The sequence below is a fragment of the Chlamydotis macqueenii genome, chromosome 15, assembly GCF_036417535.1.
Source record: "Chlamydotis macqueenii isolate bChlMac1 chromosome 15, bChlMac1.mat, whole genome shotgun sequence".
Classification (NCBI taxonomy): Eukaryota; Metazoa; Chordata; class Aves; order Otidiformes; family Otididae; genus Chlamydotis; species Chlamydotis macqueenii.
In genome coordinates, this window is record NC_141570.1 from 13,192,381 (window position 1) to 13,205,296 (window position 12,916).

Consider the following 12,916-nt stretch of genomic DNA (forward strand, 5'->3'; position numbering starts at 1 on the left):
ATGAAGCTGTAGAATTTATCTGCATTTCAGCCCACTTCACCCGGTACCCCAAGCCCAGCAACAGCCGGTAACAGTCACTCGCTGCTGTCTGCACTCTAACCCTAAGGACACCATCTAGCACCTCCACAGAAGCGTTCTTCTCACAACATCAGCTCAAACTCTGTAAGGATACAAAAATCCAAACTGTACTGACGTGATGGGGCGGCCAAAGATGTTGGTGTTTTCCTCACATCTCTTTTGTCCTTCCTCGTTAATTGACAGAACCTGAAATCAAAGACGGAACAGGCTAGGATCAGCCTGAGCATGACTGAGAAACCAGGATAGCCCCAAAATCTTATTAAAAAAAAAGAGAAAAAAACAGAACCCAGAAGTATACCAGTTTGAGAACTTGCAGCGTGCAAAACAGAGAATAAAAGTCTATGTGAAAAAAGAGGCTTCTCTACTGAAAAGTTGCGCTGACGGTACAAGGTACAGATATTGAAAATCTAAGATGCAAGAGAAGTCTGAATGTTAAATGTTATTAGCTGAGCTGCATGAAAGGGCCACGGAAAGCTTACAGCTAAACTGCAAATGATCAGAAAACATCCTTCTGGCCCGTTTATACCAGCACAGAAATTTAACTTCTGCCTCTGCAGGAAGACAGAGAAGCTATGCCACGCCAAAGATACTAAAGTCAGAGGTATAGCTTTGAGTTGCCAGCCACAAAACTCAGGAATTACTTGTGTCAGGCAGGTGGATTCCTGCTGCACTATAACAAGACTTCTAAACACCCCAAGGGAAACGGAGTTCCTCGGGTGAGAAATGAAAGCACAACTTACGTGTCGCAGTAGTGATTCCTCTCCCAGAGCTTTCACCAAACCTTTTGTGTCCATCTGGCCAAGACGAAGGATGTAGAGCGGTCGTCCATCTTCAAAACAAACATAAAGGTTTAGAGACAGAAGTACTCTTGTCTCCCAGGCTACCACTCCAGTACCTTCTACGAAAGCCACATTAAATACTTAAAAATATAAAAATCACATCCAAAGGCAACCTTATCAAAGAGATGCTGCTTTGCACTAGCTTTAGTCTGCCTGATCTGTGCAGAGAATACAACAAAATTATAGCAAGACAGAGTGGCTGTTTACAGGCATTGAACTGCTTTGTTAACGTTTAAAGCATCAACACCACTTTCTCCGAAAATCCCAGGTGTGGGATGAGGTCCTTAACGCAAACTGTGCTGTCATGTCAGCGGAAGGGGCAGCTTCTAACCTTTGTCTTGATAATGCCATCCGCCAGTGTAGTATTCGTCTAAGAGGGCCGGGGGCCTCCAGGACTGTAGGATGTAATCCACCTGGTACTGCTTTCGCCAGGACAGCGATTGACAGAGCATCTCTCGAGCTTTGTCAATGTTGAAGTCACGAGCGCGCAGAAATCGGAGGATATGTTCATCTTTGGGGATCTGAGAGAAGAGAAAGCCCGAGGATCAGGACTGATGCATTACCTGTCCCGCTGTTCTGTAAAGCCTGCAGAGCATGCATCAGTTTTTAATCTCTTAAAATTAAGATAACAAGTATTAAAACTACATTCCCTCTCCCTCCCTCCGTAACTAATGCAGCTGAACGCAGCAGATGGTGCTAGCAGCACAAAAGAAGTGACCAATTCATGCTCCTTCGAGAGATACGGCTTAGTATTGATCCAGGTATTGTGCAAGCGTAGTCATAGCCTGTGAGAAGCCTTCCACTCCTCCCATCACCAGAAGCCCCAGCAAGCACTGGCTGGCTGAAGTGTCCCTCAGCCACCTCTGCGCAAGGACAAACAAAACACTGACTGAAAGTAACAGAGCTGCAAGCTTGCCTCCCCGTAGGACAAACTGGCAAAGGATGGAAAGCATCCACAGGTAACATTCACAAGTTAAGCACTCGCTCTCTGGAGGGGGATCACGACTGTACAGTTGTCCAAGGATTACCCATTAGCACCAGTTCCAGCTTTTGTGCAGGCCTCTCTCCTCCTTTGCTGCTGACTGTGCTTCCCTGGTGTTGTTTGAACACGAAAGCTTTGGAATTCTTCCACGGGCTTCTCTGCCCCATCACCTCGCACTAACTCTTCCCAAAACAAATCAACCAAAACTACAACTCTCTATCACTCATCTCAACATCCTCCATCAGTAATTCTAGCACCAGAGGCACAAAAGCCTTCCCAAACTGAGGCTGTAGAATGGCTTATTCCAGCCTCCTTCCACATCTCCAACATCCCCTTTAGCTGAAAATCAAAGAAAATTTCCCAGTACTACCAGGCAGCAAGAATCAGTGATAACTCCGATAGATTCCATAGCGCCAAACTGGACTAAAGCCTGTCACAGTTGCAAAAACAACTGGACTGCAGCTGCTTACACTGCTGATTTCCCAGTCCCTTCACCCCAACTCCCCAAAAGCGTTTGGCCTCATTCGCTATATCAGCTTTCCATTAAAAATTCAAGTTGTGTCCAGCAGACTCCTCCAGACTATCTGCCCTGTGCACAGATGCACAATGCAAGCAATCTGAGCCCTGCTGCAAGACAAAAAAAGCGTGTGTTCAGGAGTCAAAGCTCTTTTGTTTGCTCAGGAAAACAGAAAGCAAGAAGAAAGCAAAGCCGCCAGCAGTGTCAGGCTGGGAGCAATCTCCGTTTCACAGGCTGGTATGAAGCTGCAAGAGGTATTAAGAACCGATTCCCATAAAGAAAGAGGATCTCAGAGGTATTTAGAAGAATGCAACCAACATCACAGCAAGAAGCTGCATCGTAGCAAGATTAAAGACAGCAGAATTTTCACCAGATGATTTACATTTGCATTTCTGCTGCTGAGTGGAAGCTGTTACTCACAGGACAACTGGCAAAACCCACAAACACCTACAACAGCCCCTGGATCTCCTGCAAGACCTGGGAGAGGGATGGCTGTTAGGTTTTGTTACTTTTCATGTTTCAAACCTATATTGTACACAGCTACAGGTTAGGGGCAAATTCAGCGCTTCTGTTTGGATCCAAGGCAGGGAACTCTGAGGGGATTTACTCCAGAGTGGAAATAATTTCTTAATTACCTTTGTCCAGCCAAAGCAGTACCTCCCATACGCAAGAAAATGAAGTTTTTATTTCAGCCTGTTGCTCTATTTACCAGTGAAGCTACATGTACTGCTGTACGTGGTTGTCGTGGTGGTCACAGTGGTGCAAAGCCACCTGTGACGAGCTTTAAGTGTCTGCAATTTTAACACCATTTGAAGTTTGTTTCTTGAACTACTCAGATTTTTAAAGCGATAATAAATCTGATTAGAAAGAATAATGTCTGTTTTGGGAGGAACAAGGAATGGAGAGTGAAATAGGGTGAAGAGGACAAAAATGAAAATGTTTTCTCCAAGAAACAGGAGATCTACAAGTATTTTTTAAGAGAGGAATAAGGACATCCCTGCTCCAAATTAAAATAAGAGATTGTCACAGCAAGGCAGCAGCCTCTCCAGAGAAAACTCAAGTCATGTAGGGCAAGTTCTTGATTTTGTATTATTCTGACAGGCAATCAAGAGGAGCAAACAGGTAAGCAGCAAGGGGATTTAGGATGAAGTCCGAAGAGCCAGCACCATCCCCCCTTGTTCCAGACTGCAGGGAACAGAGCTCACACAGAGCGTCCAAGGCAGCTCCCAGCCGTCACCAAGAGCGCTCAGCTCTGCCTCGCCAAGGCACCCGAACACAGCACGCAGCTGCCAAGGAGCACAAGGGCATGCACACGCTCAGAGCCGCCTGCACCCAAGAGGCCGTTGTTTCACTTCTCCTCACGCGCTGTCACTTTTACCTTCTCCAGCTTCCGTTCCCCAGCCTCTGACTAGGAGGGGAGGGGAAAGCCAACCCAGGAACAAACCAAACCAATGTTTAGAATGTGCTCCTTCCACCCGGCACCCAGACCCCAGCAGACCACAGGTGGTAAATTCTCCCTGCCTTACTCTCACCTGGGGCTGCTTTCAGCGGGACCCCCAACAGCTGAGACACCTCCACCACAAAGGCGCAGTTATGCCCCGAAATACACGGCAGGAAGCTTTGCAGGTCTGCAGCGACCTGTCCCCTAAAATGCTGTGGACTTCTCACACAGAAGGGGACTTCTTAACGAGTTCAGTAACAGAACTATAGCACTAAATCCTCGTTACATTTTATTTCTACGTGACTGATACACATTAGTTTTTCCAATGAAAAACAAGGTTTTAAAAATGACGTTTAAACTCCTTAGACGAGACGTGCTCTCTCAGGTCTGAGAAAGATCCAGCAAGGCGCACAGGAAGTACTGGCAAAGCTGCTCACAAGCAGTAGACTCTTTTGGAAAGGCCAGTTAAAAGAAAAAAACTAGTGCAGGGCCAGGGATATAAAACGCAACAAGAAAAGCTTCTATAGGTCTGTAGGGGACACAAGAAAGTCCAAGGAGAATGTAGCCCCCCCCCCCGGAAGGAAACCGGTGTCCTGGTTACCCAGGACATGGAGAAGCCTGAGGTACTCAATGATTTTTTTGCCTCAGTCTTCACCAATAAGGGCTCTTGTCCCACCACCCAAGCTGTAGAAGGCGCAAGCAGGGACTGGGAGGATGAAGAACCGCCCACTGTACTCGAAGAGCACGTTTGGGAGCATCTGAGGAACTTAAAGGTGCACAAGTCCATGGGACCTGATGGGATCCATCCGCGGGTCCTGAGGGAACTGGCAGATGAAGTTGCCAAGCTGCTGGCCATCATATTTGAGAAATCGTGGCGGTCTGGTGAGGTCCCCGGTGACTGGAAGAGGGGTAACATAACCCCCATTTTTAAAAAAGGGAACAAGGAAGACCTGGGCAACTACAGGCCGGTCAGCCTCACCTCTGTGCCTGGCAAGGTCATGGAGCAGATTCTCCTGGAAACCATGCTAAGGCACATGGAGAGCAAGGAGGTGGTTGGTGACAGCCAACATGGCTTCACCAAGGGCAGATCGTGCTTAACCAATCTGGTGGCCTTCTATGACGGGGTGACAGCATTGGTGGACAAGGGACGAGCAACGGATATCATCTACCTGGACTTGTGCAAGGCATTTGACACTGTCCCACACGACATCCTTCTCTCTAAACTGGAGAGACACGGGTTTGATGGACGGACCACTCGGTGGGTAAGGATTTGGCTAGATGGCCGCACGCAGAGAGTGGTGGTCAACGGCTCAATGTCCAAGTGGAGACCGGTCACGAGTGGCGTTCCTCAGGGGTCCGTGTTGGGCCCGGCCCTGTTCAACATCTTTGTCGGCGACATGGACAGTGGCATAGAGTGCACCCTCAGCAAGTTCGCCGATGACACCGAGCTGTGTGGTGCCGTCGACACGCCGGAGGGGAGGCAGCCATCCAGAGGGACCTGGACAGGCTGGAGAGGTGGGCCCGTGCCAACCTCATGGAGTTCAACCAGGCCAAGGGCAAGGTCCTGCACGTGGGTCGTGGCAATCCCAGCACAAATCCAGGCCGGGGGTGAATGGATGGAGAGCAGCCCTGAGGAGAAGGACCTGGGAGTGCTGGTGGGCAGCACGGGAGGAGCACTCAATGTGAGCCGGCAACGTGTGCTACAGCCCAGAAACCAACGGCACCCTGGGCTGCATCCCCAGCAGCGTGGGCAGCAGGGCGAGGGAGGGGATTCTGCCCCTCTGCTCCGCTCTGGGGAGACCCCCCTGCAGCGCTGCGTCCAGCTCTGAAGCCCCCAACATCAGAAGGACGTGGAGCTGTTGGAGAGGGTCCAGAGGAGGCCACGCAGATGATGGGAGGGCTGGAGCAGCTCTGCTGTGAGGCCAGGCTGAGAGAGCTGGGGCTGTTCAGCCTGGAGAAGAGGAGGCTCCGGGGAGACCTGAGAGCGGCTCCCAGTGCCTAAAGGGGGCTGGTGGGAAAGGTGGGGAGAGACTCTTCAGCAGGGCCTGGTGTAACAGGCCATGGTTTTAAAATAGAGGGAGGTAGATTTAGATTGGATATTAGGAAAAAAATTTTTACAATGCAAGTTGTATGAACACTGTCCCAGGTTGCCCAGAGAGGCAGTGGATGCCCCATCCCTGGAAACATTCCAGGCCAGGTTGGCCGGGGCTCTGAGCAACCTGATCTGGTTGGAGATGTCCCTGCTCCTTGCAGGGGGGTTGGACTGGATGACCTTTGAAGGTCCCTTCCAACTCTAACCATTCTATGATTCTAAAATCTTCCAGAGCCCGTGAATGCTGAGCATCTCGTAACCCGTTCTGTATGACTGAGCAAGCAGTTAGCGTCTAAGCCAGGAAGCTGTTACTACTGCAGCCTTACCTAGCTGTACTCTGTTTTCCAGGGAGATCGCTTGCTCCAACCGTCTGTCTCCTCTTCTCCCCCCTTCCTAAGCACTCTTCATCTACCCAGCCCACCCAGTTACTCTCTTGCTATCCTTGGGTCCTTCCTTCCCACCCAGTCTCTCTCCATCAGGAAATCTGGAGTACAAATCTCCAAGTCCGCAGCAATTGCGCTACGCTCAGGGAGCACAGAGTGGCCTTTGCGATACCGACAGCACTGAACCGGGCAGCGCGGGCACGTCTGATACTGCTGGATCCCGCTGCGAGATCACGCAGGCTGTTCTCCGTGCCTGGCCTTTTACCCAACCTTCCCAAAACAGCTGAGCCTCAACACACAATGTCCGTGACCCTGAGTTTTACTGGAGGGGCTGAAGGCACACCAGCTACGAGAGCAACGGCGTTCAGGCTGGCGAAGGGGTGCTCTCTGCCTCCCCCACCCACCTTGCCTTTGTGCGTTTCCTGAAGCCACTGGCGAAGGCGGATCAAGCAGCTCTCTTGCATCGGAGTCAGCTGGCCCAGATAGCGCTCGATGTAATCAGCATCCAATTTGTCAGCTGGAGGAAAAAGAGAACAATTCAGAGAAGACTTGGCATAGCCAGAAAGGAGATGTGCAGTTATTTCTACACATTGGGTTACCCATGATTTACACGGGAGGAGCACAGAAGCCTTTTTTTAACTGCCGGAGGTAAGCAAGTGATATTCACACAGCAATTAGGGCATGAGGACACAGACAGCATGCAAGGTATCAAAGCTAGATTGCTCCTCCTGTCTTGTAGAACACTAATATTTCATCCAACCCTGAACTGCTCTCCAGCAGGAGCTTAAAAAAACCACCAAAAACCAAAAACAAAACCCCAAAAGCTCGGGCACTCATCTCATTAACCACTCCAAGACCCGGGCACTTAAATCCCCTGGTGCCCTAAAGATCTCACACACAATTCCAAACGCAAGAGGCTAAGAACTGAAATGTTATTCTGCTTACCGACACCAGAGGGAAAGGGAGAATAGCACTACCATTTCTGGCAGTGCGGGGGATTTTTGGCACGAGAAGTCCGTGCATACCAGCGGCTCAAGGTCCCCCCGCACCAGGGACAAAGCACAAGGCTTTGAGTCCGCCAGCGTTCAGACACAAGCAGATGTGCCATCTGAGGCTTGCGTGGGCAGGTGCCAGCACGGAGAACGTGGTCCCCAAAGGGGACCAGCACAGGCCAGCAGCTGTGCTGGAGGCACGTGAGGAGGGCTGGGAGGACCACCTCTGAGCTAGCTCTTCATCAGGCTGGATTTATTTATTTTATACAAGAAAGATGGGGAGAGGCTGTTTAGCAGGGCCTGTTGCAATAGGACAAGGAGTAATGGTTTTAAAATAGTGGGGGGTAGATTTAGATTAGAAATTAGGAAAAAAAAATTTACAATGCGAGTTATAGAACACTGGAACAGGTTGCCCAGAAAGGTGGTGGAGGCCCCATCTCTGGAAACATTCAAGGCCAGGCTGGATGAGGCTCTGAGCAACCGGATCTGGTTGGGGATGTCCCTGCTCCTGGCAGGGGGTTGGACTGGGTGGGCTTTAACGCTCCCTTCCCACCCAAACCCTTCTGTGATTCTATGATTCTATTTTTTTTTCAGCAGACACCATTAACTCAGAATAAGGCCTGGGCACCCACAGGATGTGCTGTTGCTGACTGGCAATACAGAAATTGTATTTGGTAAGCGCTACGCCCCCACCGAATCCAGAGAGCTAGCAAGCTGGGGAGCAGCCCCAGGGAAGCTCATCCCTCCCTAAACACAGGTGGGAAAATAAGAGCTACTATTCTGCTAGATGGGCTCTGCCACTCTTAGATCAACTTTCATCTCAAAGCACAAGAATATTTCTTAGAGTCAGCTCCTCTGGGGATTTTGATCTTTTTTTTCCAGATGGATTCCAACACAGAAAAGCTACCAGAGGTGGTCTTGTGAGACCAGAACCATTGATGGTTCCTAATTCACCACTGATAGTTCCCAATTCCGAGCTTTCTCCCTAGTTACACTCAGTAAAGCAAGTGCTGTCTTTCCTTCTGAGGAATGGCAACTCCTATTTCTAACACCACAGCTCTAAATTAAGTGGGCCCTCCTATTTCTTTTTGTCAGAGAAGAATTTCATCTAGTCTAGAAGATGTCATCAGATCAACACACAGAAAGATAAAGTCCAGTTCAGGCATTTTGTGTGAGAAATGCATCAGGTAACATTCTGCAAGTTTGTCTTGACCTGATATAGGGCCAAAAATCATCCAAACTGATCCCCAAGAACATTAAACTTGAAACAGTCAAAATATTTCATTATAATTCAATTATAGCATACTCAAGAGATACCTTAAATTGGAGAAACTTAAGGGTAAAGTACCTTAAAGGTCAGATCAAAACCAGGTTGTTTTTTTTCTAAGTTCAAACAAAAACATATTGCCTGTACAGTTTTTCTTGGCTTTTCAGTTTTGGGAAAAAAAATAAAGTTCCATTGTTTGTGTTGGTGTTTTTCTTGAAGAAAGAAAATAACTTTCCCTCCTCCTCACCTACAATCAGAAGAAAAACCTCACGCAAAAAAAAAAAAAAAAAAAAAAAAAAAAAAAAAAGATGAAATATATTGGTCAGGTCAGGGCTACTCAAGGTGTTTGGATTGCCCGCCGCGGCTCCTGCCCGGACAGCGCGTACCATCAGGGCTGACAGCTTCTGCTGGCAGGCAGGCGCTGCCCGTTTGCTCTTTGGTAGCTCCACAGGCCCCATGCTCAAGCGGGACGTCCTCAGCACCCTCATCAGCACCGCGTCCAGCAGCTGGGGTTCGCTCATCCTTCTGTGCGCATGCTGGGGGAGGCGTCCAGCGGGGGATGAAGGTGATCCCTTGGGAGATCAGCTCCTGCAGGTAGTGCTCAATCACTTCCTTACCCTGAAGGGGAAAACTCTCATTAGGGGAAAAAATAAAATATCCCATCTCCCCAGAAGCTGCAAGGTGCAGAGGAGTTTCCTCAGGACAGATGACTCATGCTGTTAGAGACTGACAGAAGGGATACAGTTATCTCCTTCCATCTGCACGACCCTGGTGGGAAAAATTCAGCAGGAAAGCACCATACGAATGGTGAATTGTAACACCGGCCAGGCAAATTCCAGTGCTATGGATGCAGCTCCCTTTATAACACTTTTATCCCCTTCTCCTGCTCCCAAACCATCCATCAGCTGCCCTGTGCCTCTGCAGCCCAGGGGAAAAAGCCACTGAAAGGAAGCACCTCTGCCCAATCCTCTGGAGAGACAGGGCGCCGATTTTTACCCAGAACCGTCTCTTCCTGGGTGAGAACAGAGTCCTCAGTGTCTGAGGAGCCTGGCACCCACAGCATCCATGGCCACCCTCCTCCGGCGCAGCCCGCTCCCTCCCTGCACACATTCCAGCGAGCAGATCAGTTTTTTGCTCATTGCGCACTGGCTTTTTCTTTGTTTGCCCTACTGTCTGATTTCAGAGACATAAGCAAGGCTATAGAACTGCACTCTCTATTTTACAGAAAAGAAGAAAGAGGCACGCTGACAGTAGGCATTTGATTTTGGGTTTTTTTAATGGCACAAAGGGAAGCCCATCTTACCCGCTTGATGTTTGAAGTGTACTGCTTCATGGCAATTTTTTCCACTGTGCTTTCAAAGCCAAAAAATGACTTGATGTCGAGAGATGCAGACTGTTCAAAGCAAGTCCAGTCTTCATTCTCAGGGTGAACCTATGCCCAAAGACACACATAGGGGTTGGAAGGGAGCAGATAGCTCACAACATGGCAGGGCCCTTCCCCCTGGTACCAGACTGGCTATTTAATCTCCAGAAGCTTTCTCTGAGGCACCGACAGACTGATGTTTAACAATCAGATTAATTCTTCCAGAGTAACAGAAACACATCGTGAACTAGACATGTGAACATTAGTGGTCACCCCAGCGTTCTTCACACGCACAAGGAAATCAAGATTAAAACCCATCTTTGCCCCAGCAGACCTGAACGATAATATTTGCAGCAAAAGTTACACTGAAATAGCAGCAGTGAGACTGCCCCTGTGAAACCATCACGTCAAGATCTCCTTACAGAAAGACAGGGACAGCCCCTCGGAACGTGTAATTAAAAACCTCTACATCTGCAAAGAAAGAAAAACACAAACCAGTTTTTTTCCAAGTTTTGGATAGGAAACTCAGCCACTATGTCAGTCTTCCCCCAAAACACAGGTGACACGGCAGAGCTGGGAGTTTTCCCGCTGTCAGTTCAACAAACACCTTTCCATTTCCCCTCAGTTGCTCTATATACAGTAAAAACCTGTATAATCTCTTCCTTTTAAACTTAACCCTCTTCTGGGAGGGCTCTGCCTTTTCTCTGTAGGTGCTGCTGTTCACAAACTGACACAAAAGAAAAAAATTCCAGCCCCCACACAAAGATACGAGTTCTATGAAGGACACAAATTCCCCAGGGGAGAGATTAAATAACTGCGAGAGCGGGATCGTATTTCTCCAAGTTGCTTCAGAGAACACTGCTGAAAAGGAAAGATGAGAATAAACCTGTTTCCGGTGCGTTCTGGCAGGGAAAAGGGAACTGGTAAAAATAGAGCTGGGAACCATCTTGAGGATGCAGACAGCTCGCTCCCTCCCAGCTCCAGGAAGAGCCCCCTCAAAGCCCAGCTGCTGAAGTTGCCTTTCGAAGGACACAAGCCGGAGGCAACACAGCCAAAACCAGCAAGTGCAACAACGTCCGAGCAATTCCAGAGCTGACCTGGGAGCGTTTCAGATCTGTCAGCGCCTTTCACAACGATGGAAGCTTGATTTACTGTAGTTTTTGGGAAGCCCTACACAGGCACCAAATGACCTCTGGCTCAGGAAACCCCCTCACCATCCAAAACGTTGAGAGCTTCTCAACTCTTTGTCCTCCTTGAAGCAGAAGCTACTTACAGTTCGCTTACTCCGGAGAAGCTGAGCTGTGGTCCAGTTGCCAAAAGGGCAGGTAAGTAACAGGAGCTGGACTTTTGTTTAGGGAACAAAAAGCAGTATCTGATCGCTTCCAGAAACAGAGGAAGCTATTTAATGGTGAGTGAGCCCTAATAGCACAATTACAGTGAAATGGTACACCACTGCTGAAATACAGCCAGAGAGAGACATCCCAGGCCACAAATAAGGCTCAAGATCTTTCTCCAAATGTTTAGAGCACGACGATCATGACGAGACGCTAAATTGCCAGACTTCCCTCTGGCCCTCATCGTAATAACGGTTTCCTTCTAAATATCCAGATCTAAATAAGTACCCATGCTTCAGACGCTTTTATTAACTTGCATTTCAACCCAAAAGAGACCCAGGGAACACCATCAGCTCTGGGCACCAACTGTGCTTTCTGCTCTCACCCTAGGGCCTAACACTCCAATCAGAGAATCACAATCAACCTAAAACAGCTCCTCAAGCCCTGCTAAAGCACTAGAAAAAGCCCTAAGACCCAACGATCTTCCAGTCTAAGAGTATCTAATCATGCTACGCGACAGTTCAGTGGTCAAATTCATTCAAGCACCTTCACTCCGTATGGTGGCGCATGACTTTGAGCAGTTCCTTCACAGACAGGCAGAAACGGGGCACTTACGGAGTAGCTACAGGTCTCAAGGACAACAACGCGGTTGGCAAAAGTCTCATTGTGGGCTTCAATGCGGAGAGTTCGCTCCTTCCAGTTCACTGTGTTTTTCTGGATGAAGTAAACATACTCTACCCCTGCAATCTGAGAAGGATGAATAAAGGGGTTAAAAAAAGAGAGGGGAAAAAAGAGTAACTTTAGGAGCCTTTACTGATCTGAGGCAGCCAAAAAAAAACATAGGGCTTTGCCCTCTAGGCTCCACTCACCTTCTTCAGCAGCCTAGGAGCATCCACGTTCAGTTTGCAGCTCCGTTCAATGATATGTACAGCTCCGTCCTCGCTCCTGGATTCATGCAGGATCTCACTCCCCAGGAAGACCGGAATTTCTGGACAGGTAGGGAAGCGCTTCTCATATGCCTGGAAGGGAAAATAAAGCAGATTTCAGCTTCTGGCTAGGATCAACTTTAACTCTTTCTGAATTAATTAGTTCGCTTACAGCAAGAATCCAACACAGCGGACGCCCCTCACCTCGGAGAAAAGGGGAGTCAATGCAGGGGCTGAAGTTAAAGGAAAATAGTTATGAGCAGAGCTGGCATCTGCTCATGTCAGTCACCAAGGTAAGCACGTCTTAATATAATTTTTTTCTTTCACACATGAAGTAAAAACAAAAGCTTGTTGTTAAAGCGCACTGAGAAGGGACTCCTAACGACTTGACCATCAGGAACCTCATCTTCAGCTAGCCAAAGCAAGCACAGCTCTGCTGATTTCTGTTAGCTAAAGACTTGACCCAGAGAGAATAAAACTCAAGTCAGACATACTGCCTGTATGAAGAAGCTATTTCAAAACATTTAATACTCCTGTGCCTTAAAAATGTGATGTGTCAAACAGTTCCAGTGGCCCTAGACTACAAAGGGTAAGACCACCAATTACTGGCTGCTCACTTTGCCTCGATTTATCCATTTCTAAAACAATTCTGTCCTGATTCTGAACTCTTCCTTGTTGTAATTAACCCACATCCCTCTGAAA

General features: G+C 48.4%; 1 protein-coding gene across 1 annotated transcript in view; it reads right to left on the reverse strand.

The window, feature by feature from the left end:
• SEC14L5 (SEC14 like lipid binding 5) overlaps positions 1–12,916 on the reverse strand; it is a 38,658-nt gene that overhangs the window by 8,775 nt on the left and 16,967 nt on the right. Inside the window, exons 4-11 of the mRNA XM_086759471.1 lie at positions 12,158–12,307; positions 11,904–12,035; positions 9,895–10,023; positions 8,978–9,209; positions 6,737–6,849; positions 1,249–1,438; positions 819–907; positions 194–264 (exon numbers count right to left, since the gene is read on the reverse strand). Of these exons, the coding sequence (XP_086615597.1) occupies positions 194–264; positions 819–907; positions 1,249–1,438; positions 6,737–6,849; positions 8,978–9,209; positions 9,895–10,023; positions 11,904–12,035; positions 12,158–12,307 (1,106 nt within the window). The remainder of the gene's footprint in view (positions 1–193; positions 265–818; positions 908–1,248; positions 1,439–6,736; positions 6,850–8,977; positions 9,210–9,894; positions 10,024–11,903; positions 12,036–12,157; positions 12,308–12,916) is intronic.